The 26581-nt window shown below is 39.5% G+C and overlaps 1 protein-coding gene across 3 annotated transcripts in view; it reads left to right on the forward strand.

Moving 5' to 3' along the window:
* Positions 1 to 26581, forward strand: part of VPS45 (vacuolar protein sorting 45 homolog) — a 53735-nt gene that overhangs the window by 21410 nt on the left and 5744 nt on the right. For all 3 annotated transcript variants that reach the window (XM_037501446.2, XM_037501447.2, XM_054690880.1), the window contains exons 11-14: positions 2526 to 2684; positions 2889 to 2996; positions 3740 to 3861; positions 13004 to 13135. In XM_037501446.2, coding sequence (XP_037357343.1) covers positions 2526 to 2684; positions 2889 to 2996; positions 3740 to 3861; positions 13004 to 13135 — 521 coding nt within the window. The remainder of the gene's footprint in view (positions 1 to 2525; positions 2685 to 2888; positions 2997 to 3739; positions 3862 to 13003; positions 13136 to 26581) is intronic.

A 26581-nucleotide genomic window follows, 5' to 3' on the forward strand; every position in this document is an offset into this window, starting at 1 on the left:
TGAGTAGTTTTAGGATAAAAAGAGAATGACTGCAAGGGCAGGATATGAAACATTGTGCTTCTAAGAAAAGTGACAGAGATCCCGGAGGAATGCCAGGCCGATTGAGATACATAGGAAGTTGTATGTATTTACTTGGTAATCACTTGTACCCTGACATTTCTTCATATTATAGTAGAAACTAGAGGAACATTTGAACAGAATTCTAAATAGGCTCTATTCACTGACTGCTCCACGGAAAAGCACAACAGTGACTGCACAGTGTAAATCTATAGAAGAGACGTTTCTTCCTATTTCGCCTTAAGGATGATAGTGGTGAAATGTTAACCCAGAAAAGTAGCAGTAGGAATCCTGCTCAGGCTTTCTTCTGAGGCTCCCTGTTGTATCGCAGCCCCTCTGCAGTGTGAAGAGAAGAGTTTTCAGGGCCTCCCTGGTGGCGCAAGGGGTTAAGTCTCTTCACTATGAAGCTGTCAGCAGTCACTGCAGCACGAGTTCGATCCCTGGCCAGGGAGCTCCCCACATGGCACAGCAGACCTCTCCTGTCTCCCCGCTGCTCCCCTCAGCAGTGTGTTTCAGTGGATCCACCTGTTCTGTTCCCCACTCTGTCTCTAGTGAATCCTCTCACCCCCTGCACCTCTGGCCTGCACCCCAGTTCTTGTATGCATAAATCTTTAAAAAAAAAAAAGAGCTTTTAGACATTTGACCTGTTTATTTTGAAGTACTGAAATGAGAACATGTGTGAAACCACCTTGTAATTTGTGAAGGACCACATAGATGTTAGTTCCTTCAGAGCCCACTGCCCTCTGAGGTTCTTGCCAGTCTCTCTCTAATTTCCAACCTCTGTCAGTCTCTCCAACAAAACCCAGCACGAGCTGATTCTTCAGGGCCTTTTGCATATGCCCCTCCTTTATGGTGTCTTCTTGATTCCTCAGCAACCAGATGTGCTTTTCTTCACCATGTGTCCCCTGCCCCTCTTTGCCCTGATTTCCAGTTTTGTTTTTTGTATGCATGTGTGCATATATGTTTCAGGAACACACATGTGCTCATATATGTTTCAGGAACACACGTGCCAAATGATGCAATAAATAAACAAGGGTTATTGGAAAATAGGGTTAAAAACAATCACTTAAAATGTATAGAGCAAAAAAAAAAGAAGAAAAGACTCTATATAACTTGGTAGTCAGTGCCCTAATGAAAATAACAATTCTAACAAAAATACTAGCACAGTTAAGTCTTACCTTGCATCTGCACCTAGAAATATACTCAGTCTTTGGGGCTCATGTTTTCCTTTTCTAGATTGAAGGTCTTGCAAACATTTGCTTCTCCTGGAGACTAGTTTTGTCAAAATTTTAAAATATGATATGGGACTGTCATATTGGTGGTTATTTTCTTTTGTTTTTCCACGCAGAGAAATATCTTTGCATACTTGTCATCTGCACATGCCTTTCCCCATGTAGCTTAGCATTTGTGAAAAGTACAGCAGTTCGTAAGCTAAAGAAAAACAGCTACTCCCTACAGGAAACACTTCTGTAGGATTTTCATTCCTTCTTTCTCTCTTCCTCTTTAAAGAAGAGACTTGTCCCTGGTCACTTCTAAACAGTACCATGCTAGGAAAAGTATATATTAACCAACATGCCTCTGTGCTAAATTGATACCAATCCAATTATTATAGTTGCCGATCGCAGAGAGCTGAGGTACATTAAGGAAACCCATTGGCAATACAACAGGCAATAGAATAGGTAGAATAGGCAGTAGAATAGGCAGCAGAATAGGTTTCAGCCCCTCACCCCATCATCCAAGACCTCAATGAGGACAGAAATTTCTCCACCTCATCTCTGCATCCCGCCAGTGCCGGTGTAGCACCTTATGCTTAAAGGGGACTCAGAAAGTGTTTGTTGACTTGAATTAAGTTGTCCTGCTGCATGATAAACACACATCACATCTATACTCTATGGAAGTGAGGGTTGGCAAAACGTAAAATAGGATTTCTTCAAGCTTCTTTTGCTGTAAGTTCCTGCCCTCTTCAATCTAAGTTTACAACTGTTCTGTGCTCTTATCTCTATGCCATGTTGAGACACTGTTACAGCTGACGATTCCTGGAGATTGCATCACCCCCTCCTCCTATGTAACTCTCCACCAACCTCTCCCCCTCTCACTGGTCAGTCACTAGCGCTGGTAGATTTGCAGTCAGCTGGTCGTTCCTGTTCAGTGTTACAGCGACTGAAGTGGTAGAAATAGTACGTGTTTCTGGTTTCAGCGAGGAAATTGTAGCCTTTCCTATGAGACCCTGGGCCATCTCATCAGTGGGAATTTATTTCCCTACTTAAATCTTACCTTGGGCGAAAGGCATTTCATTTTCTATAGTTGAACTAGTTGCCAAGCCCACGGCCTGACCCTTTGCACACTGCCCTAGTAGTAATCTGAGTTGTGAACCAGATGTGTCACTGCCAGTCAGTAATTATTAGATCTGAGATATCATGCGACGTCACCCAAGTGAAGGGGGTAAATACAGCTCCCTCTCTCCCCAGAATGTCAAGAGGCTGCTGCAGAACCCCAAAGTGACGGAGCTGGATGCCGCCCGGCTGGTGCTGCTTTATGCTCTGCACTACGAGCGGCACAGCAGCAACAGCCTGTCAGGACTGATGATGGAACTCAGGAATAAAGGGGTTTCCGAGAAGTACCGGAAGGTAATGATTTCATATATTCCACCGAACAGGAACCAGCTCCGTTACTACATTCTCTGCTCAGATGCATGATGTCACACTCTCTTGTGTCACAGAAATCTATAATACTGCCCCCTCATGTCTTCGTTTCCTTAACAAAGTTATTTTCTAATGAAATGAGCTTCCTGATCCCCAAGCAGTAAGAGGTTCTTATTCCTTTCTTCAAAGCTCGTGTCTGCAGTTGTTGAATATGGTGGCAAACGGGTCAGAGGAAGCGACCTCTTCAGCCCCAAAGACGCCGTGTCTATTACCAAGCAGTTCCTCAAAGGACTCAAGGTAGGTCAGCTCCCTGCTGCCCTCGGTGAGAAGCCGCTGAGCTGAGTGGAAAGGACACTCCCCAGGCCCGCGCCACCGCAGGCCTCTCCCCTAGACAGTCAGTGGGAGCCCTCAGGAAGCTCCGCCAGATCCGACCCATCCCTCTCAGGGAATACCTGGAGATATTTCTAGGACATACCCAGGAGTAAAGAGACAGTTCTGTTCGTCGTAGCTATTTTGCTCCATTTGTTTGTAATTTAAGATTTCTTAGGTAGTTTTTCTTTGAGAGAAATAACAGTAAAGCAGAAAATTGTAGAACTTTAAAAAGTACTAATCTATTCTCTTAAATAGTCAAAAATTAGTTTTAATTTTTAATTTAGATCTTTTTAGTTTCCTGAAAAATGTTCCATTTTCTTGAGTGTTTCCAGCCTCCTCTTCTGTGAGGTCCTTCCTTTTATTTGCGCCATCTACCCTGCATCATTCTCACAAAACGATGAGAATCAGCAAAGAAACGTAAAGGATTTAAGCAATTCCATTTTTGAAATTCTTTCATAATACCTAGCTTTAAATTACAGTGTTTTTTATGAGATTGGAACATTTCTAGTGGGCGAAAACAATTTTTTAATTACTTAATTAAAATTCTCCTAAAATTTTATCTAATTTCATGAAATCTCTACTTAATGTTTTTTTCTGATAAGACTATCATTAACTGTTATGTTGCAAGTTTCCCCAAAATGATATAAGACCATTTTCTCCTGTCTTAGGGAGTAGAAAATGTGTATACACAGCATCAGCCTTTCCTGCATGAGACCCTGGACCATCTCATCAAAGGAAAGCTTAGGGAAAACCTGTACCCGTATCTAGGCCCCAGCACACTCAGAGACAGGTAAGATAACAAAGATATTAATAATAAAACCCAGAAACAGTGAAAAATTGGAAATTGACAGTAATGAAAGGGCCTGCAACTAAGATTCTATCCTACTTCTTCCCCTGTTGTTTCAGTTACAAGATTCTTTTGGTTTTATGTGTATTGAAATTAGATGAAAATTCACCTGTAATCCTGAAGCATTATTTCTTTTGGAATAAAGAAACATGTATTTTGGAGCACCCCAGATTCTTAGATTTTTCTCCTTTTTTTCTCAGATCAGTTTATGCCATTTAGGGTTCAGTTCCATGGCATCTGCATTTGGAGTTTCAAATATTGAAGCCAAAAATAGATCTGCTTGACTGCCATCCAGAGCAGGTTGTTACTATTTTGGGGAAAGGCTGGACTTTGCCAAATGTGGCCAGCATACAAACTGAGACCTAATTAACAAAGGCCATTTGTTACACAGGAGAAAAGATAGTTTTCTTTTCGGGTATTAATTGGAAGAAGCAATTAGTTGTCATTTTAATACAGTGGTTTGTTAGTTTTAATAAAATCAAAAAATTATCCAAAACAACTTACTTTGGCCCAATCTGAAATTTTTACTATACTCAAATTCTACCTAGTTATAAATGATATTCTTATATTTTTTATGGGTACTGCTTGTTATAAAGAGTCTAGTATGTGTAACTGAAGTCTATTGTTAGGTTTATATAAGAATTGTTTCTGTTGGTATAACTTCTATCATTCCAGCTAATCATAATCTAAGAGCCCTAGAAGAATAATGTTTCATAAATATAATGAAATTATATTTCTGAAAAGAGAATTAAATTTCTGAAAAGAGAAAAATATTTTCAGACACATAGATGATTCTTTTATATGATAAAAGTACATTTTTCACTTTGTTCCTTTAAAAAGGACTCAATAATTTTGTAACAGAACAAAAATATCTTTTTAAAAAATCCATTAACAGAACATCTAGGGTTAAATTCAGAGAGTATACTTATTCAGATAAAATGTTTAAGGACTTTGACATCAGAAGTATAAGGTAAGTAGGAAGAATGAAAACCAACCCAATCCTGAGACACTTTTTGAAAAATAGTGTAACTATTAATAGCCTTGTAATTAATATGAAAACGTGGGAAAATGAAATTTCTTGTGAATTTCATATAAAAGTTACTGAACAAGAAGTTAGCTACTTACTGCTATAGAAAAAAACAGAGACTACTAGAAAAGTATGTTGTGTATGATTAGTTCATGACAGCAAACCTTTCTAATTGGGTGATTCATTTCCAAACAAATCTCAAAATGATTCTATTCCAACAAAGTGGACGTTCATTTGCTATCAGGTTCTGTTAGCATTCATCACTAGCACCCAAATACATACATAGTTAATAAATGAATTGCTCCATCCTTCCATAACAAATATTTATTGAGTACCTTAAATATGTTAATATCTGGTAAAGATGCTGGGAACATAGAAGTGACAGGAAAGACAAGGTCCCTGCCCTCAAGGAACTACCATGGAGACAGACAGTAAATTAATAAACAAAGAATATAATCTGATGAGATAAGTGCTATTCAGGAAGCAAGCAGGAATATAAGCTACAAAGTAACTTTGTAGGGGTGGGGAGGTCTACTTTAGATGGACAGAAACTGAGGGGTTATACTTAAGATTTTTTTAAAGATTTATTTTATTTATTTATGCATACAAAAACTGGGGTATAGGCCAGAGCTGTGGGAGAGGGGAACGGGGGAGAGGATTTACCAGAGACAGAGTGGGGAGACAGGCAGATGTACTGAAATACACTGCTGAGGGGGGCAGTGGGTGAGACAGGAGAGGTCTGCTGTACCATGTGGGTCAGCTCCCTGACCAGGGATGGAACTCAGGCCATAGTGGCTGGCGATAGCTTGATGGCAGTAAGACTTAACCTCTGAGCCACCAGGGAGGTCCCCAGTACTTTAGATTTTGAACTACATGAAAGAGTCCAGGGCTTCCCTGGTGGCACAGCGGTTGAGCGCTGGGTTGCGAAGCTACCCACGGCCTCTGCGGCGCCAGTTCGATCCCCAGCTGCTCCCCGGCCACCAGAGGAGGGTCCCACATGGCGCGCAGACCTCTCCTGCCGCCCGCTGCTCCCCTCAGCAGTGTACTTCGGTCCTTCTGCCTGCTCTGCTCCCCGCTCTGGCTCTGGTGAATTTTCTCACCCTCCCGCGCTTCTGACTGTACCCAGTGCATGTATAAACAAACAAACAAACAAACGAATAAATAAATAAATAAATAAAACATGCCTCTATAAAAAAAAAAAAAGAAAGAGTCCATCAGACAATGATTAGGAGGAAAAGTATCACAAGCAGATGGAAGCAGAGCAAAGACCTTAAAGAAAGACAGAAAATGACAATATCAGGGAATAGAAAGAAGTCGCAGGCATTTGATTCTTAGGGAGAAAAGAAGATCTAAGAAGTTGAAAAGATAAGCAGGGGCTGGACCGCATAGTATCATAGGCCCTGGTGAAGATGTTATTTAAATGCCAGAGGAAGCCATTGGAGAACTTTCAGCATGTAAGTGACATGAACTGAATTACACATTAAAAGATCACCTTGTGAGGAGAATGATTATTGAGACTTAGAAGGCAGCTACAGTAGTCTAGGTGACAAGAAATGAAAGTGTTTTGGATCAGGAAGATGGATGAGAAGGTAGAATCAGTGCCCTGTGCAGGGAAGCAGATTGATGGGATACAGCATGGAGAGAAATGAAGAATAACTCAGGTTTGGGGGGAAATCAACAGCTCTGTTGTTAAGTTGGAGCTGCCCATTAGATAACCAAGTGGAAATGTCAGACAGTAAATTGAAAGTCAGGATTTTGATGATATTTCCATGTGATTTCGTTCATGTGAAAGGTAAAGAAACAAAAACAAGTTCTTGGACTATAAGAACAAAACAGTAGTTACCAGAAGGGAAAAAGGATTTGGGTAAATTGGTAAAAGGAGCTAATTGTGTGGTGAATTATGAAAAACAGACTTTTGGTAGCAATCATAATATAGTATTTACAAATACTGATCAGTAAATATTGAAGTATTATAATTTTATAAGTCATTATTACTTCAATAAAACTTAAAAAGATTTTGGTAATATTTATTCTTTAAAGATTTATTTATTTATGCATACAAGAACTGGGGTGTATGCCAGAGGTGCAGGGGTGGGAGAGAACTCACCAGAGATGGAGTGGGGAGCAGAACAGGTGGATCTACTGAAATACACTGCTGAGGGGAGCAGCAGGGAGACAGGAGAGATCTGCTGCATCGTGTGGGTGAGCTCCCTGGTCGGGGATGGAACTCAGGCTCTAGTGGCAGGCGCTAGTTTGTTAGCTCTGACACTTAACCCCTGCACCTCCAGGGAGGCCCCTTTGGCAATATTTAAAACCATGGAACTAGAAAAGATCACTTAAGTTGAAAGTATAGAAAGAGAAAAGGAAAACCCGGGAGACAGGATGAGAAGCCAACAGTGGAAGCTGAGGAAGAAATGGAAAGGTAGGAGTAGATATCATGCATTGTAATGAAAAAGTTATCGTGATGGATGTTGGTGGTTGTAGAAGAGAGAACGGATCTGTGTGGGTGAGGAGGCCAGGATGTTGGATGAGTCATCCACATTAATGTTGAAGTCACTAAAAATCTTGGAAGAAGCTGGAATGAAAAGGAGGACAATAAACCAGAGCTCAAGTCTTCAGGGAATAAGAGAGTGACCAGGAAAGGAGGTCAGGAGAAAACAGTGCGACTGTATGGCAAGCTTCTAAAATAGCACAAACTTTGAAGGAAGAAGGCAGAGAACAGGTGATAAGACTACAGTGTAGGGCCCAGAAGACGCCTGACTCAAACCACCACTGGCCCTGCTCACCAGAAGGAAGTCTGCACAGCCTGAGTTCCCAGTGCGGGAATGGGTTACAAAGATCTGGTATGTGCGCGATGGAATACTACTCGGTGATAAAAAAGCTGAAGCCTTGCTGTTTGCAACAGCGTGGATGAAACTAGAGGGGATTATGCTGAACAAAACAAGTAGGAGGAGAAAGACAAATACCTGATGGTTTCACTCATGTGGAATATAAAGCAAAATGTGGAATAGACAGAAAACTAAACCAAAACAAACCCTAGAAATCCAGGGCAGAATTGACACTACCAGAGGGGGAGGGGGAGAAAATGGAACTATCTGGTTGTACATTTCAGAATTAGTCAATTTTCAAAAAGGAACTACTTTTTCTCATCCTCATGAATTTAGTAGAATCCTGCTGCTGCAGCTTAGGTCTATTTCTATGAAAGCAGCAGTCCTTTTCCATTGGCCTTTTATCCTACAATAAATGCTCATAGGATTTTAACCATCTGGAAATATGTTCAGAAATTTGAATTTTAGCCCTAAGTATAATGGTCCACAAAATAGATAAAATGTTATCTTATATAAGTTTATGTTTTTCCACTTAACTTTTCCCTATGTAGAAGTAGTAATTTCCAGAAATACTATCCGAGAAATTTTTTGGTCTTTTTTCCTAATAAAATAAGATGTAAATTGGTTGGGTTCTCACGGTATCCTTGTATCTCTATACAGCATGAATTGGCTGCTGTTTCTAATGTTTGCTGTCTGCATTAATTAATGCTTTGGTTGCTATGGTGAATTACAGAGCATACAGAGGAAATGTGCACAAAGAATTGAACTTGTGTATTCCACTTGACTTCAACCAACCATGAAAAAGACTTGCTATGTATTTTACTGTTTTCCTCTTCAGAACATCTACTTTTTTAAAAAAATTTATTTTTTTTGCATAGAAGAACTGGGGTGTAGGCCAGAGGTGCGGGGAGTAAGAGGATTCACCATACACAGAGTGGGGAACAAAACAGGCAGGTCTACTGAAGTCCACTGCTGAGGGGAGCAGCAGGGAGACAGGAGAGGTCTGCTGCGCCACGTGGGTCAGCTTCTTGGCCAGGGATCAAACTGAGGCCTTGGCGGTGATAGCGCTGAGATTTAACCCCTAGGCCACCAGGGAGGCCCCCAGCACATCTACTTTAATATTTGACTGTGGAAAAGCATAAAAAGGGAAAATGTCAGGGACGTTCTTTTAAATTTTTTTCCCCATCACTGTTTCTCCTAAGTCAGCCTGAGTGAGTGGGAGGCGCAGGACGACGTTTATCAGTGTTTTCATAACCAGCGTGACACAGTCAGCTTTGCGAGGCACACAGTTGAATCAGGCTCTTCGAGCCGACCCAGCCTTGTGTCTGGGTTTCATCCTGACATTAATGTAACCTACACCCACAGTTTACCATCTGTGACATTTTCTTCCCTCTCCATAAGACAAAAATACTCTGGCACCCTGAAATTACCAGACTCGAGGGTAGCATTCCGTGGCAATGACAGAAACCTGCTGGAGTTTATTCCTTCCCAGACCTGGCCGTTCTTTTCCTTAGGAGACAGTCTCTTGAGAAAGATGCTATCAGAGGGCGGCTGTGGAGAAACAGCATTATTTTCCTCATTAGTCTGCTCAGCTGCTTTTAAAATTGATTTATCACGTCAGGAACGCAAAACAAAAGTGTGTCTCTCTGGTTCTGGGCCCGTCACTGTCTACCCCTGCAAGGGAGAAACTTCCCTTTCTTCTTCTTAGTGACGTAATTTGTGCAGTTCGTGAGTATTTACTCAAGATAAACAGTGTGATACGTCTCAGGCTGGAGTTGCTGGTCACCACAGCATATTGCATATGGTTCCTACTGTAACAAAAATGCTTGATTCCCAAGAATGTAAGTTCATGTTGGTTTTGACTTTACTATTTCTGAACACTGTGAGTTGTTTTTTTTTTTTTTTTTTTCTGTTTACCACTTACACTGACCCTAGATAGTTAAAAAAATGGGCCAAACTATTGGTGGAGTATTGTCTCCTTGATGACACATTCTTAAAACGTTGGATTTTCTTCCCCATAAAACTCATCCTTTGCATCCCTTAGTAATATTAAACCAGTTGTGACTGCACTTGAGAAGCCATTTTTATTTGAGATCGTTGGTGCTTCTAGAACCAATGTATTAGAAAGAATTGAAAATTTATATCCTTAGACATTTACTGCTAAAAAGAGATTTATTGTAGATCCATGTGGGTAATATTGTGATAATAGTTACAGGGATGCCTGTCAGTTTTTTAAATTGCAGCCAACTGTGGCTTATTTGATCTTTTCTCATGAATTATATTCCTAAAGAAACTAACAAGAAATGAACTTGGGTTTTAGCTGCTCCTATTCCCCTTCCTGCTCTGTAGAAATATTAGGAGAATGTAAGAGTAGAAATGTTATACAACATGTCAGTTCGGAAAAAAGAAGAGAACCACTATTTTACCTGAATAGTCAGACCCCGAATAATCAAATGTTCATCATACTTAATAGAAAAATACTACTCTCATAATCATGCAGCTCTTCCTAAGCAAATGGCTTAGCAAGAAACTTGATGTGTAGAAAAGTTCAGTGATTCATGGACAGCGTTGTTGCTTTCTTACGACTATATAAGGAGCCTCCTTCCCTGGAGTCTAAAGCCAGGTTAATGTCAGATAAATCATTTAGCCTTAAGGCTCAGCTCTCCTTCTCCATGTTAGAGAGCAAATCACACCAGTCACAGATAAGTGTCAGTACAGAGTCATCGCTTGTGCCCTGCCCTAGGTCTTCGGGGATACTCAGCCCATCTTTTATGTGCCCCTAATCATCTCCCCTTGTGTAGTTCTCCATAACAGTTTTGAATATTTTCCATTCTCTTCAAGTCACCAAGCTCACTCCAGCCCACACCAGTGTCTCCCACTTCACAGAGAAAAAGAACTGAGTCTGCCAGACTTGAAATCCTTTAATGTCTATCCCTGCTACATATAGACTTATGTGCATACACCTACCTTTATATTCCTCCATTCTAAAAGAAATACACCCTTTTTTCCTATTTAGGACTAATATCTCTGCAGTACTGTTGTTTTAGATTCCTACCATCTCTTCAATAGTTAGTCACTGATAAAAGGTGGAGGCTAAGGATAAAGGAAGAGTTCACGATAACATGAGTCTTCTAGTTTTGGTGACTGGGTATAGTGGTTTGAGAAAAAAGAAGGCAAGATTGACTTATTGAAAATAAGATGAAAATTGGGCCTCCCTGGTGGCGCAGCGGTTGAGCGTTGGGTTGCGAAGCTGCCCGCGGCCTCTGCGGCGCCGGTTCGATCCCCGGCTGCTCCCCGGCCACCCGAGGAGGGTCCCACATGGCGCGCAGACCTCTCCTGCCGCCCGCTGCTCCCCTCAGCAGTGTGCTTCGGTCCTTCTGCCTGCTCTGCTCCCCACTCTGGCTCTGGTGAATTCTCTCACCCTCCCGCGCTTCTGACTGTACCCAGTGCATGTATAAACAAAACAAACAAATAAATAAATAAAACATGCCTCTATTTAAAAAAAAAAAAAAAAAAAAAAGAAAATAAGATGAAAACATATTTTATCTTCTGAAACCTTTCCCTGTTAATTATTTGCACACTCACTCATATTTAAAATATGTTTGTTTATAAATATATATGCTCAAACAGATAATATTGCTGAAAGGAGATATGAGAAACTTGCTGTAGTGTTTGCCTGTAGAGAGAAATTGGGGTCCAAGACTACTGGGTGAGAGGTAGTTTTTTTTCAGTGTGCCTTTTTGTATTTTGTACCATGTACAAATACATCTAGTCAAACACCTTATATTTTAGTTTTTTAGATGGTTGTGAAATATATAACAGTACATAGACTGTGTTGATAAAAACACTGTGCTGATAAATTACTCCAGGTGAGTAGTCTTGAATGAAGCTTATTTTGTCTTAAAAAGTAAAATTTAGTGTTTCAAAGGCATGATTTTAGTCTCAAGTTCACATAAAAATGTCATTGTCACCTCTCCCTAATTGCACAATAATCCTGTCTTCATCATCAGGAGCCTTCATTGGGTTTCTCAGCAACTCAGAGATTATCTGAACATTTTTAAGTAGCCACAGTAGCTAATTCTGTTTCTTGAAGTCCCACATGAACAAATTCTCTCTCAGTTAATTCCTGCAAGGTATTTTAAGAAGCGACAGAAAGTGACACAGAAAGGAAATGTTAGGGGTTTTTTTGATGGTTTATACATGAGCTTATATGTCCCTTGACTAAATACCTTGATCTGTTGCACTTTTGTTCTGTGACCCTCAAAATGGATGTCCCTGCTTGAGGCCATTTAAGTGATAACCAGGAAGTAGTTTAACAACATTACTGGCTTATTAAAACTAAGTAATTTTGTCTTCTTTGAAGGCATGAAAAAAGAAATCCATGGGAAACTTGAACAGTTTTGAAAAGTGATATGATCTCCTTTCTGTTGCTATCTGCAGAAGGAGCAGGTAGGAGGGCCACTTGCCTTTGTTATGAAGCCATTTTGACACAGATGGAAACACAGTAAACCTGCAGCACTCCTCAGGGAGGCTGGATGCCCAGCCAGCGGGTGTGTCAGTTTGTTCATTGTCAAAACTACACCATGGAGTTTTGTTTGTTTCCATGGCTTCTTTTTATTGGTTTATCAAAGGATTAGGAGACAAAGATACTCTAAGACAAGGTGGAGATCCTAGAAGCAGCATCAATTTATGTGTCCTATTCTTTTTGTACACTTAAAATACTAAGTGTGTCTAGTTCCCAAGTCTGAGGACATCCAAATATGCCAGTACTTTCCAAAATACTTGGACAGAGACCATTGGAATGACACTGTAACTCAGTCTTTGACAAAGGGCTCATCCTTGAAGGAGATTGGTCCTACAGGCATCAATTACTGCTGTATTGATACCATGTCACAGTGAAGCATACTGCAGCCTCTTGCATCTAAAAGAATATTTCCACATTTGGTTCCAGCAAGCACACTATTGTGCTATTCTCAAATCCACAGCACAGAAATTATAAGACATCCGCTCATAAACAGAAAGCAAATCACTATTCAGCATTTCCTGCTCTGTTTCCTGCCAATTTCAGATAATTAAAACTTTTTTAAACCTTTTATTCTATTCTGCTTTATTTCTACTTCCTCCACCAAAAAAGAAAGATTTATAAATTAACACTGTGTATATAACTGTAACAACAGCTTTTTCCCTCTTCCCCTTCCCCTGTGGACATTCACTGTCTTCATTGCCACAGGCCTCAGGATATCGTCGTGTTCATGATTGGAGGAGCCACTTACGAAGAAGCACTAACAGTCTATAACCTGAACCGCACCACTCCTGGAGTGAGGATTGTCCTTGGAGGAACCACGGTGCACAACACGAGAAGGTAAGGGCACCAGCCAGGCCTGCAGTTCTGTCCTTTTCCCAGGGAGTCAAGCTTACACTCCTTCTATGTGGGCAAAGTGTGGTCTGCGTGGACCAGAGAGCTGTGGGCTGAGGCATTAACACATGGAATACGTGGCATGAGGGATGTAGACTCTTTTAAGTTCATAAATCACTTAATTAGGTCAAAAACTTGGACAGTAAGAACCAGTCTGCATGTTAACGATTTATGGTCCCTGTGTCCCAAGAAGGAGAAACCACGGACGAGCGCTTGGGAAATACCAACACGTGATGGTGGTGACGTCTGTACATTGTTTCTGTTAGATTGATTAGCTACATTCGTTAAGTCAAATACTTAAATACTAAATGTAAGAAAAATATAAAGGTGAATAATATAAATGTATAAAGGTAGTATACAATAAAGTGAAAGGCTGATTGAATGCCTTAACTGTGGAAGGCCTTGAATTCCAGGCTGAGGAATTTCCACTTTCTTGTGTAGAAAATAGAGAATCATCTGAAGTTTTTAAGCAGTGAATTTGGGAAGGGGTCATTACATTTTAGGAAGACTAATTTGGAATTTAAGTCTAGGAAAGACAGAAGGAGACGAGAAAACCATTGCGTGCTAGTTGGACGTAATGACTGAAGATCCTGAGAGACCTGAGCTGAGCCCTGGATGTGCAGGGGCCTAACATTTTTATGTATATACTTGTGCTTACTATGGCTCCTTTTAAGGGTTTGCTGAAGATGGTGGTGACTGGGGTGATTACTGAGAGGGAAGAGCTTCCCTCGGTATTTATTATGTATTATTATTTGGCTTTTTAATGTAACATTTCCCTTTATAATGGAAGTAATATATACGTAATATATACGTTCTCTTATTTGTTTTAATTCAGAAAAGCGAAAGAGAGAAAAAGCTCCCATAATCTAACCACTCTCATATTTTGACCTTTCAGATTTTTCCTAAGCCTGTGTAAACTTGCATGTGGTTTGTGGGCAGAAATGGATCTCAAGCGTACTTTTCGTTTTGTAATATGCATTTTGTAGTCTATGATAGAAATATCTTCCAGTGTTAGATTATATAATTACTCATTTAAAAATATTAATCGAAGGGTAGGAGTGCCTAGATTTGAATCCTGCCTTTCCTTCTTGACTGTTTTTGGGAGTTTAGGCGAATTACTTAGCCTCATCAGTTTCCAAAGCTCACAGGTCACATTTCTTTTGTGAAATGCCAGTTCTTATTCTTTGCCCATTTTGCAACTGGGTTGTTCGGTTTTTTCTAGTAGTTTTTAAGAATTCTGTCTCTAAGGATATTGCGAATGTTGTATAAAGTTTTATTGTTGTGTATGTGTATTTTTAACTTATAATTTAAAGCTAACAGTGATTTCTGTCTTTGGTGTTGTGTTTAGAAAGTTGTTTCCTAGCCACAATTGTTGATAAATGTTAACCTCTGTTTCTTCCATTATTTGTAAGGCTTCTATTTAGTTTTATCATTATACTCTATCAACATTTTATTTTGGTGCAAACTGCGCAGTAGAATTTTCTTTTATAATTTCTACAGAAATACTACATCTATAGGTGTAATATTATGTATGGAGAGTGTACAAATGATAAACAGCTCAATGAAATATCACAAAGTGAATACATCAATACAACCACCACCCAGATGAGGTAATATGACATTCCCATCGTCTCTGGAAGCCTCCCTTAGAACTTGTGATAATTATTAGACTGCTTGTCATAACTCCCCGCAAACAAATAACTGTTATGACTTTTGTCATCATAGATTCATTGTAAGTGTTCTTAAGAGATACTATGCTCCCATTCCCTCCCCTTCTGTGAAATTTTTTCAGATCACTAGTCCATTCAGTAATTTTCTTTTTAAGCTGTTTCTAATCTATATTTAATATGTCCATTCCGTTTTTAATTTCAAAGATTACATTTTTATGCCTGTAAATTTTACTTCTTTTTCACATCTGCCTGATATTTTTGTTAGTCTTCTTTCTTCATGTTGTCAAAATCTTCATTTTTCTTTAACCACATTAATGCTGTAATCTGAAGTACCGCTTATCTAATTCTGCTGTTGCGTCTGCTGGGATAGTAGCTCATGAGAAATCATGTCTGCATATGTTCTGTAGTTTGGGATTATGAGTTATCTTAAACAGGGTTTTATCTGTGGGACTCACGAGGGCCTAAGTTGAAGAGAATTAACAGTTTGCAACTATTTTTTTATGCTAATTTTTATAGTAAAGGGTCCCTCAACCAGTCAGAGTCATACAAATTTATTTTTAAGTTTCCTTGTTCTCTCCCTATGCAGACAGAAGATATTTGGTTTTTTAGTCTTTCAATGAAAGCCTCTACCTTATGAGACTCTCAGTTCTAATTCCCTTTCTTGCTGAGAGGAATTAGATGGGCCTCCCCGGTGGCGCAGCGGTTGAGCGCTGGGTTGCGAACCTGCCCGCGGCCTCTGCGGCGCCGGTTCGATCCCCGGCTGCTCCCTGGCCACCGGAGGAGGGTCCCACATGGCGCGCAGACCTCTCCTGCCGCCCGCTGCTCCCCTCAGCAGTGTACTCCGGTCCTTCTGCCTGCTCTGCTCCCCGCTCTGGCTCTGGTGAATTCTCTCACCCTCCCGTGCTTCTGGCTGTACCCAGTGCATGTATAAACAAAACCATCAAACAAACAAACAAATAAATAAATAAATAAAAACATGCCTCTATAAAAAAAAATAAAAAAAAAAAAAAAAAAAGAGAGGAATTAGAGACCTAGTCCTGTCTCCTGACCCACTGTGGCTATTAAAATACAGTGCTCATACTTATGAGTATCAGAACGTACTGCTAGGAGTCACAGTACCAGTCTGTACTTACCTACTTAAGTTTTCCTTCCCTTTTTGTGATGGCTCTTAGAGATTTGCTTTACTTTTTTAAGAGGTCAGCTATTCATTTAAAAGGATATTTTTCATTTTTACCCCACATTTCTGTGTAATTTATCGCAAGAGAATTTTTGCCTTTTCTAGTCTGCCTTAATTTCAGACGTGGGAGGGTGAGTGTGGTTATGATCTTGAGAGAGTATAAAAAAATAGTAGTGACTTCATGTGAAATTTCCTCTAATTTAAAAACTATTAGATAATATTATTTGGAAAGGTAGCCTGGCATATCTTAAAATTTCAAATTGAGCGTTTTGAACCTAGTTCAGTAGTCACTGAATTAATATTTTTAAGCACAGGAATGACATAATACTATCACAACTATTTTAGTCAAATTTTTCTCTTTGCTGCAGTTACTAATAAAAATGATTATAGGGCCTCCCTGGTGGTGCAGCGGGTTAAACGCAGCGCCGCGAAGCTGTCTACAGCCTCTGCAGCACCGGTTCGATTCCCAACCGGCCAGGGAGATACCCACATGGTGCGGCAGACCTCTCCTGCCTCGCCCACTGCTCCCCTCAGCAGTGTCTTTGGTCCATCTGCCTGTTCTGGTCCCCGCTCTGTCTCTGGTGAATCCTCTCACCCTCCCACACATCTGGCCTATACCCCAGATCTTGTATAAATAAATAAAAAAACTTTTAAAAAATGATTATAATACTTATTGGGCTGCACGTTGTACTATGTACTTTATTAAGTCATTTAAGCCTTGTATGAGGTATGATCTATTATTATCTCTACTCTATCCATGAAAACCGAGGCATGGAGAGATTAACTTGCCCAACTAAACCTGACTAATAGGAGCTCCTAGATTTGAAGTCAGAGCCCCTGCCTTTAATCACGTGTGTTTCCTTCATAAATATTACTTGACTGCCTGACACCTGTATTGTTCTCTGGAGAGTATTTAATTATTTAAAGTTTAAAGATTTTCTTTATTATCTGATTGCTATATAGGATTTTATTTTTTTGATCTAATTGAGTTCTCTCATATATATTTGTAATTATATGTTTTTAAATAGACTTTGATATCAGAATTCCAAAAGACTAATTGACCCTTAAATAATACCTTTGAGACTATTTTCCACTAATTATTTCTAACCCCATGGCCATTGTTCAAGAATTGTGGCATCTTCTCTTTAGCTTGAATATCAGAAGTTTTTAACTAAATATCTATATCTCAATTTCGAAAATGTATTGGATTGAAATGGAAGATAGGTCAGCAAAAACTTTCATCTTTGTAATTTAGTCATATATAAACAAAAATGCATACATTTTCAGATGTTTGGCTGGTAATAGTACCTGAATAAATTGCATTTTACTATTAAAAAATGAAAAAAAAAACTAAATATCTAGCTTTTTCCTTAAATTAGTGTTCTAGTTCCTAAGCAAATTACCCTCTATGTGAAATTGAGAAAGTAAGGCAGCCTTGCAAAGACCTTAGCCTGGACCCTTAGACTAGTCAGCTTTGGTCTTTCTGTCTCTGACCTAACAACATGCTGAGCAGTACCGGGGAGTGTATTTGAGCAGAAATCCTTAGCAACTGAGGATTTAATGAAGTCTTCAACAGGCTGGTTCACTGACCCTGACCATTGAAACTTTTTAAGAAAAGGGTCTTGCTCTGGTCTTGCCAACCTGGAAAAAAGTTAATGTTTATCATACATAAATCATGTATTATCAGGATTTTATATTTTGTTTTTATAAATACATAGCCTCTGACCAATAAGTGGTGAAATGTATCAATCTAAGACTACAGAGGATGTGTATTATAAAGGCATAAGTAATTGAATGCCATACAGTTTCAGCTTTCAGTGGAAGGGCTTGATTTTTCATGATGAATGTGGGTTACCTTGGGGTTAGGAAATTATTGAATAAGTTTACAACTCTTGATACATGTTGAAATCTTAGATTCCCGGTAAATGAAAAGATTAGTATTTTTTTTAAAAACAGTCTTATACCTGAATATAGTAGGGTCAGTGTGAGCTAGCAGTGAACATCTTGATGATGGAGAAAATGTTGAGTAATTTATTTCAGTGAATTGTTAGAGTTTAATTTTTGTAAGAGAGTTTTTTGTAAAATCTCCTATGTAATACATGGGTTATATGTATTTTTTAAAGATTTATTATTTGTGCATAAAACACCTGAGGTGTAGAGAGGTGTCGGGGGGGATGACTCACCACAGACAGAGTGGGGAGCAGAAAAGGCAGATTTACTGAAATCCACCACTGCTGAGGGGAGCAGCTGACGAGACAGGAGAAATCTGCTGTGCCACGTGGGTCAGCTCCCTGTCCGGGGATCGAATTCATGCCGCAAGGCTGGCAATAGCTTGATAGCTCTGTTTCTTTAATCCCTGCAGTACCAGGGAGACCCCTACATGGGCTGTATCTTAAGGAAATAATGAATGTGTGACAAAGACTTGGCCTTTGTCAAGGGCTCTACAGCACAAAGTACTGTTTAGAGGGAGGATGGCAATCAGGAAACAGTAGGCTTAGATATGCCATGATAAGTACCCTCTTTCTATGCTTGGAATCATGTCAGATATGGCCTAGACTGCCCCACAAGGATATGGATTGCAGGGACCCCAGAAAGCACTCTCATGTTCTGAACCTGGGAGTGTGATGTGCCCACAAAGAAGCTGCTATCCTTTCTGAGAGGGAAATACTTCTGTAGGAATATTCCGGAATACAGGTCATTTGAGTTTCCTGATCTCTTAGACAGAATCTGAGATCACTGCAGATTTATTGCACCGTCACATCCCAACACCATCTCTAACTAGTGTATGATTTGGGACAAGATACTTATAATGTAAGGGGTAGACAGGTCAAAATTGGTCCCCAGCATTCTAGACAGCCATGTGTACCCTCACTCCTCACGTGGTGATTTCAGCACCTTCTTCCCGGACATGTTCTATGTTTGGTCCACAGAAGACTGCTCTTACTGTGAATTGAAACAAGATCTGAGTTGTAGATAAAACCAAAAAATTAAGGATAGAAAGAATTCTTTCCTTATCTCCAGAAATGAGTGTAGGTTTTGATAAGGGAATAGGGCTGTGAATAAATAAGCTTCTTCCTCTTCAGCCCGGAAGTACCTGAAGATCTGTGCCCTTAGATTTTAAAAGGAAATATATATTAGTTGAATCTGAAATTCAGCTTTCATTTAAAATTGTAATTTAAGCTGCCTTCTGAAGTATCTTATTTCTTTAGAATAGTTCTTCTGTGACAAAATTTCTCAGTGATTCAAGCTCTGCTCACAGTAAAGTGGAGCTTTACAGGCCTTTGGGGGTCTATGATTGGTGTCTATAGGCCCGCTTTGATTTGGTGTGATTGTGATTATCTTTGTTGAGATTTAAATACTATTTAAAATAGAAGGCATGTGTTTACTGGTAAGACACCAGGAACTTTGCAGAAGCTGATTATCTCCTTAGTAACATTCTTATTAAAATTGCCTCGTGAATGAAAGAGGCAGGCAGTCCTGCCGTCTCTCCCCATGGGTGTGTGGGCTTTAAGATGAATTTTGTCTTGCTGTCCCTTCTCCTTTTGGACTTAATGAAGTGCAAAGAAAGAAAAGATAACTGATCACGGAGACCTCTTCAGAAGTATAACTTTCTGAAGGCAGAGAACTGGCCCTGAAGAGGGTGTGTGTGATGGAGTTGGCATGACCTGAGCACACGCCGGTGCCCCCGCCCTCCCCCTATCCCACTTCGGACCCCGGGGCCCTACAGGCTTGGGATGCACAGACTCTCATCCCCTGGCAGGATTTGCCCCTATGGAATCATTTTTGCCTCCTTACTACTTCCCTCTCATTTGCCTCTTTAGTCATCCTGACCTAATACATCCTTGTCTAGGGAGAATAAGTCCATTTTCAACTTCTAGGAATCATATGTAACGTGAGTCATCCTGTAGCACTGCAGAGATCTTCACCAGTATCTCATTCAAAAGTCATGTAGTCCTACTACATCAAATTAAAGAGCTTCTGCACAGCAAAAGAGACAATAACCAAAACAAAGAGAAACCCCACCGACTGGGAGAACATTTTTGCACACAACACTAACGATAAAGGACTGATCACAAAAATCTACAAAGAGCTGATGAGACTCAACAAAAACGAAGAAAATAATCCAGTCAAAAAATGGGCAGAAGAGCTAAAAAGAAACTTCTCTGAAGAAGAAATGCAAATGGCCAACAGGCATATGAACAAATGTTCAACATCACTTGTCATCAGGGAAATGCAAATCAAAACTACAAGGAGATACCATCTCACACCAGTGAGAATGGCACATATTAAAAAAAACTAGGAACAACAAATGTTGGTGAGGTTGTGGAACCAACATTTGTTGTTGCTGGTGGAAGTGCAAACTGGTCCAACCACTATAGAGAGCTGTGTAGAGACTTCTTGACCTACTAAACATAGAGCTTCCATATGATCCAGCAATTCCACTCCTAGGTATTTACCCAAAGGACACAGAAACAGTAATCCCAAAGGGCACCTGCACCCCTGTGTTTATAGCAGCACTGTTTACAATAGCTAAGCTTTAGAAACAACCCAAATGCCCAAAAATAGATGACTGGATCAAGAAGATGTGGTACATATACACCATGGAATATTACTCAGCATTCAAAAAAGATAAACACATGCAATTTGCCGCAACGTGGATGGAGCTAGAAGGGATCATGCTCAGCAAAATAAGTCAGAAAGAAAAAGAAAAATACCGGATGGTCTCACTCATAGCAGGAATTTAGAAAACCTAAATAAGAGACAAAGAAAAAGACTAATCAATACAAAGTAAAAATCAAAATCAACAAGCTACTATAAACCAGAGACACACTACGGGTGTGGGGGGAAAGGGGAGAGGAAGGACTAGAGTCAAAATAAGGGGGGTGGGGTACAATTGTATGGGGAACATAACCAAAATGAAAATGCATACATTGTGCAAAGATGAAAAAAGATGTAAGAATTATATAAAATAAAATATTTAAATTTAAAAAAGTCATTAGTCCTAGTTATAAGTTCTGGAAGAGATGAATAAATATTTATTGAACAAATGAGAACAACATAAAGTTAATAGTTTGTTCACTTGCTCATTCAGCAAATAGGTTCATTCAGCAAATACTCACTGGGCATTGAGATGCCTCTGTGGGAAAAATCAGAGATCCCAACCTTTATGAAACCTCCATTTTAATGCAGGGAGACAAAAAAAAAAAAACAATAACCTCAACAAATAAGCAAACATTTTTGTAAATGAAAGCGTGATAGTAAATGCCATGGGAGAAAAAAGCAGAACAGGGTAAAAGGAAATCAGTAGTGACCAGGCCAGCACAGCGAGTCAGCTACTCCGTGTGGTGTCAGGAAAGGCCTCATCATGAAAAGGCTGAGCAAAGACTTGACAAGGTGAGAGGGTGAGCCTGAAAAATTTGTGGAGAGCATCGCAAGCACAGCCAGAGCTGTGTCCTAAGGCAGAGCATTTCTTGTGTCCTAGGAGACAGGAGGGCCTTGGGGGCCTGGGGGTGGCACTGAGAAAGAGGAAGCCTAGAGAGGCGTCTGGGGCCTGATTGTGAAGGGCGGAGCAGACTATAGTGAGGACTGTTCTCCCTGTGAGTTAGAGGATGTTGTAGAGTGTATTGTTTTTTGACAACTTTATTAAGATATAATTCACATACCATACAACTCAGTCCTTTAAAGTATACAATGCAGTGGTTTGTAGATATTCACAGATGGTGTTCCACCATCACGTCAATTTTAGGACTTTTCATCACCTCAGAAAGAATCCCCCTCACCCATCCCTAAGCAGCCGTGGATCTGAGTTCTGTCTCTGTCCATTCTGGGCCGTTCATATCAATGAACTCTTATACCATGTAGTCCTTTGTGAGTGGCCCCTTATATCAGTGCAGTGTCTTCGGGCTCCTCCATCTTGTAGCCTACATCAGCACTTCATTCCCTTTACTGTGAATATTTCATTGTTTTCACATGCCACATTGTGTTAATCTATCTTATCAGTGACGGACATTTGAGATGTTTCCACCTTTTGGCTGTTGTGGATGCTGCTGCTATAAGTAGTGGCATTCACGTTGTGTGTGTTGAGAGTTTGAGCAGCACTGTGACACCTGACTTACACCAAGCAGGGTTACCCTGGCTAAGTGAATATGGCTTGAGAAGTATTATTTATCTTAAATGTTCAGAATGAACATTTGTTCATTGTGTGACTGAACTATACCCATCATTCACCTGTAATGGACTGAGCCTCTGTTCTAGTGATGTGTCAGGAGCATATGCTCCTACATTGCAAATAAAATAAATAAGCATCTTGGCTTGGATTCTGAGCCTGCTTGCCTTATTTTCACTCTACCTCGCAAAGACAGATGAAGAAAAATAGGTTTTTTACCATAGTAATTCATGCACATTGTCAAAAAAAGCTAAATATAAAAGTAAAAAATATTTATAATAACATCCAGCTCAGAGCTTACCACTGCTAATATTTTAGTGTATTTTCTCCTGTTTTTTTCTTTATCAAGAGATTTTTGAGTTTTGTTTGTTTTATTTTTTGTTTTTTATGTAATTAGGATCACATTGTCTATATGCTTTTGTATTTGTTTTTCTCACTTCTAATGATATTGACCATGTTTTATAAGTTATTTAAGATCATCTTAGTGGTCATATAATTTCAATTTTAAGGGTATGTTTTTGTATACTGTTACTATTGGACACCTTATATATTAATAAACTCTTGTCCCATTTCTGATTTATGTCCTTTAAATAAAAATACAGCAAGGCAGTCTCAAATACAACCAGTAGATGTGTAAATTGGTATAACTTTTATGGAAAACAATTTGACATTATATAGTCAGTGGTTTGGAATTGAGTTCATGGCTCTTGTTGAGATTTTGTTAGTTTCTTGATTTTTAAGAAGCCCTTGCTCAATTGATGGAAATATTGTACTACCTTGATTGAGGAAGTATTATGCAACTTTATACATTTGTCAAAAATCATCAAAGGATGCCCTTAAAATTGTTGCATTTTATTGCCTATGATTTATATGTCAATTAAAAACTGAAAAACAAAACACTGTAATATCAAACTGATACTTTTTCGGTGATGCAGTGTAAAAGATAAAAAGATAACTTAGAAAGTAGTAGTTTTCTCACTGTGTAACTCCATGTTATATAATGCCATGCCCTGGAACTACCTGCTGGTACTAGCTGTATTATGTGTGAGTCATATGTTTTGAAAAACATTGATCCATAGCAATTCCTAAGAGAGTTATGATGATATTAAGAGCTAAAATTTACTTAGCAGATACCATATGCTAGACACTGTTTTAAAATCATACCTGTGATGTCCAGTAAGCTAGCCACCAGCCAGTACAGTTACTGAGCACTTGAAATGTGACTAGTCTAATTTGAGGTGTGTTCTAAAATACATACCAGATTTCAAAGATTTAGTATCCAAAAAAGTATAAAATATCTCATTAATAATTTTAAGCAGGTAATAATTTGAAAATATAGGTTAAAATCAAAAGTGCTTTGAAAACCTAATTTTATCTGTTTCTTTTTACTTTTTACTGTGACTAGAACATTTAGACACAAGCAGTTCATATTTGTGACTCACTTTACATTTCAGTTGGAGAGTGTTGCTTTACTTTTTTTGTTTAGTTCTCATGAGGACCCAAGTTGGTATTTTTATTATTATCATCAGCTTCATTTCTCAAATGAGAAAAATAAGGTACAGAAACTTTAAGTACCTTGTCCAAGGTCTTAGAGTTAATAAATTGGAAGGTTGGAGTTGAACACACAGTTTATTTCCAGTAGGGGCACCTTGACAAGCAATCAAAGTAATATTTTAGGAAGATTTGTCTGGCTTTGATTTTTTTTTTTAACCCCTTGCTTATAAATGTCACTTGCAGTGAGGCAGACAATATATGTTTTTATGTGATGCTTTCTGCCTACTTGGAAATATAAACCAATGCAGGGCAAAAATAGTATAAAGTAAAGAATCATTGAGTTTTAAGATTTTTTGTCATCTAAGAATGAGATTTGACAATGTTGCTTTTTTTTTTTTAATTTATTTATGCATACAAGGACTGGGGTGTAGGCCAGAGGTGGGGGGTTGGGGAGAGGATTCTCCAGACACAGAGTGGGGAGCCAAACAGGCAGATCTTTTTTTTTTTTTTTTTAAAGCTTTTTTTTTTTATTTTTTTTTTATTTTTTTTATAGAGGCATGTTTTTATTTATTTATTTATTTATTTGTTCGTTTGTTTCGTTTATACATGCACTGGGTACAGTCAGAAGCGCGGGAGGGTGAGAGAATTCACCAGAGCCAGAGCAGGGAGCAGAGCAGGCAGAAGGACAGAAGTACACTGCTGAGGGGAGCAGCGGGCGGCAGGAGAGGTCTGCGCACCATGTGGGACCCTCCTCTGGTGGCCGGGGAGCAGCCGGGAATCGAACCGGTGCTGCAGAGGCTGCGGGCAGCTTCGCAACCCAGCGCTCAACCGCTGCGCCACCGGGGAGGCCCCAAACAGGCAGATCTACTGAAACACACTGCTGAGGGGAGCAGCGGGGAGACAGGAGAGGTTTGATGCGCCCTGTGGGTTAGTTCCCTGACCAGGGTTCGAACTCATGCATTACCAGGGAGACCCCAGTGTTGCTCTTTGAATGAAAATGATTAACTCAGTGAATTAGTGGCAGCTGTTAGTTTCATCACTACCTAAGACAATGCCTAATTGTTAATAATAGTGTAATACTGACAGAGTTAGTCAGTGACATTAATGGTTTTTTGTAATAGTATGCAGTTTAGGGCTTGGAAGATGGGATTTTAGATTTCTGTAAATAAATTTGCAGCTAGGAGGAGGCAGATTCCTATCATCAACAGGTCCTTATAGATTTCTACCTAAACAAGTAACACTAGAAACTTGGATCTTCTCCTGTAACCAAGAGTTGGTTCCTCTCTGAATTATTTACAGAAAAATTAGGATCCTGTGACAGAATTTGCATTTCAAAGGAAGAGGAAAGTTGAGGGCATTCTTCTTTACAGTGGGCGTTTCAGGATCAGTTTTGAAACTGTGGGACCATTACCATCTCTGCAGAGGTTTGGGAGAGTCTTTCCTCCTGTGGCCCAGGTGTAGAGCTGACAGTGCTGTGATGAGAGTGAGCCTGTCACTGACAAGCATTTACTGAATGCTAATTATTCAGATGGTTCTGTGCCAGGTGTCAGAGAGATAACATGTTTTATATTTTGAAAGGTTTCAATGCCTCCTGGGAGAGTAGGCATATCAATGCATTTTTAAAAAACTGAATTTAACCCAACATTTGAATCTGGGCGTGCCCCCGATTCCAGTGTATTTATGCACTGGAACATACTTATATATTTTTTAATTAAAAATAGCTTTCATTACAAGGCAAATTCATAATACTTGCACAGAAAAAAATTGAATACTGTCAAGTAAAAAGAAAATAATAAAAATGTCCATATTCCCCCATCTTATCACAGATGAAATGTCAGCATCCTGAGGTATTACTTTTTAGACTTTTTTTTTTTCTGTGTATGTGCACACTTTTATTTCTAACTGAAAGGGAATATACCCCATAATGCTTACTTCTGTCATTTTTAATGATGGAATAGCATCTCGTTGTCTGATTTTGCCACAATTTAACCAATCCTCAGTTTTTGTTCATTCCACAAATATACCACTGTATATTCCACTGTATACTTTCCCACCTGACTGAGAACTATCAGCTATCATATCATTGCTTGATATGATTCATAGTTTTTCACTCTTGTAAACAGTGTGGTAATAAATAACATCTCTGTACATCCTTACACGTGTCCATTGTTCATGTGAGGTGATCACTGAGCATATAACATGCTAGACAGGCAGCCTGCTGACTCTTCGCATGTATTAGCTCATTTAATCTTCATGTCCAAGAGATAATTTTCAAATGAAAGAACAGAAAATGGAGAAATGAAGTAATTTGCCTGAAGTCATATAACAAGCTAGAACTCAAGCTCAAATTGGTGTGGCCCTGGATACCACGCAGCTCTAGCAGTGTGGAAATGAAGTAACTGCATCAGAAAGTATAAACATTTCCAAAATGCTCAACTACTCATTTGCCAGTCAGAAGTTTTACCACTGTCTACCTTGCCAGCGCTGAGGTCAGCTACTCCTGCCTCTTCAAAATAAATTTAAAAATCATTCCTAAGTGTGGAGAAGGTTGGTTTAAAAAGTTTTCTTCTTGGAAAGAAAATATTCAACTTCACCTAGCTCTAGCCATCCTCTCCTGTATAAGAGAGATGTGAGGTTGATAGTACAGAGGATTCAGCTCATTAAAGTCTTAGCACGGGATTATCCCTCCCAGCGCAGCACCTCCGCCCTCCGAAGGCCTGGCTGCACTTCCTTTTACTTGGTGGCTCCTGCCCACTAGCAAGAAAATATTAGAAGGCATACCAAGGGCAACAACACAATTTGAAGAGACAGAGCAAATGTCAGGCCCAGGCATGGCAGGGAGGTTGGAGACTCACTGGGAAATTGGAACAACTGTGACTGCCGCG

This window comes from Talpa occidentalis, unplaced genomic scaffold (assembly GCF_014898055.3).
Source record: "Talpa occidentalis isolate TD23 unplaced genomic scaffold, MPIMG_talOcc4v2.1 talOcc4.9, whole genome shotgun sequence".
In the NCBI taxonomy this organism is placed as follows: Eukaryota; Metazoa; Chordata; class Mammalia; order Eulipotyphla; family Talpidae; genus Talpa; species Talpa occidentalis.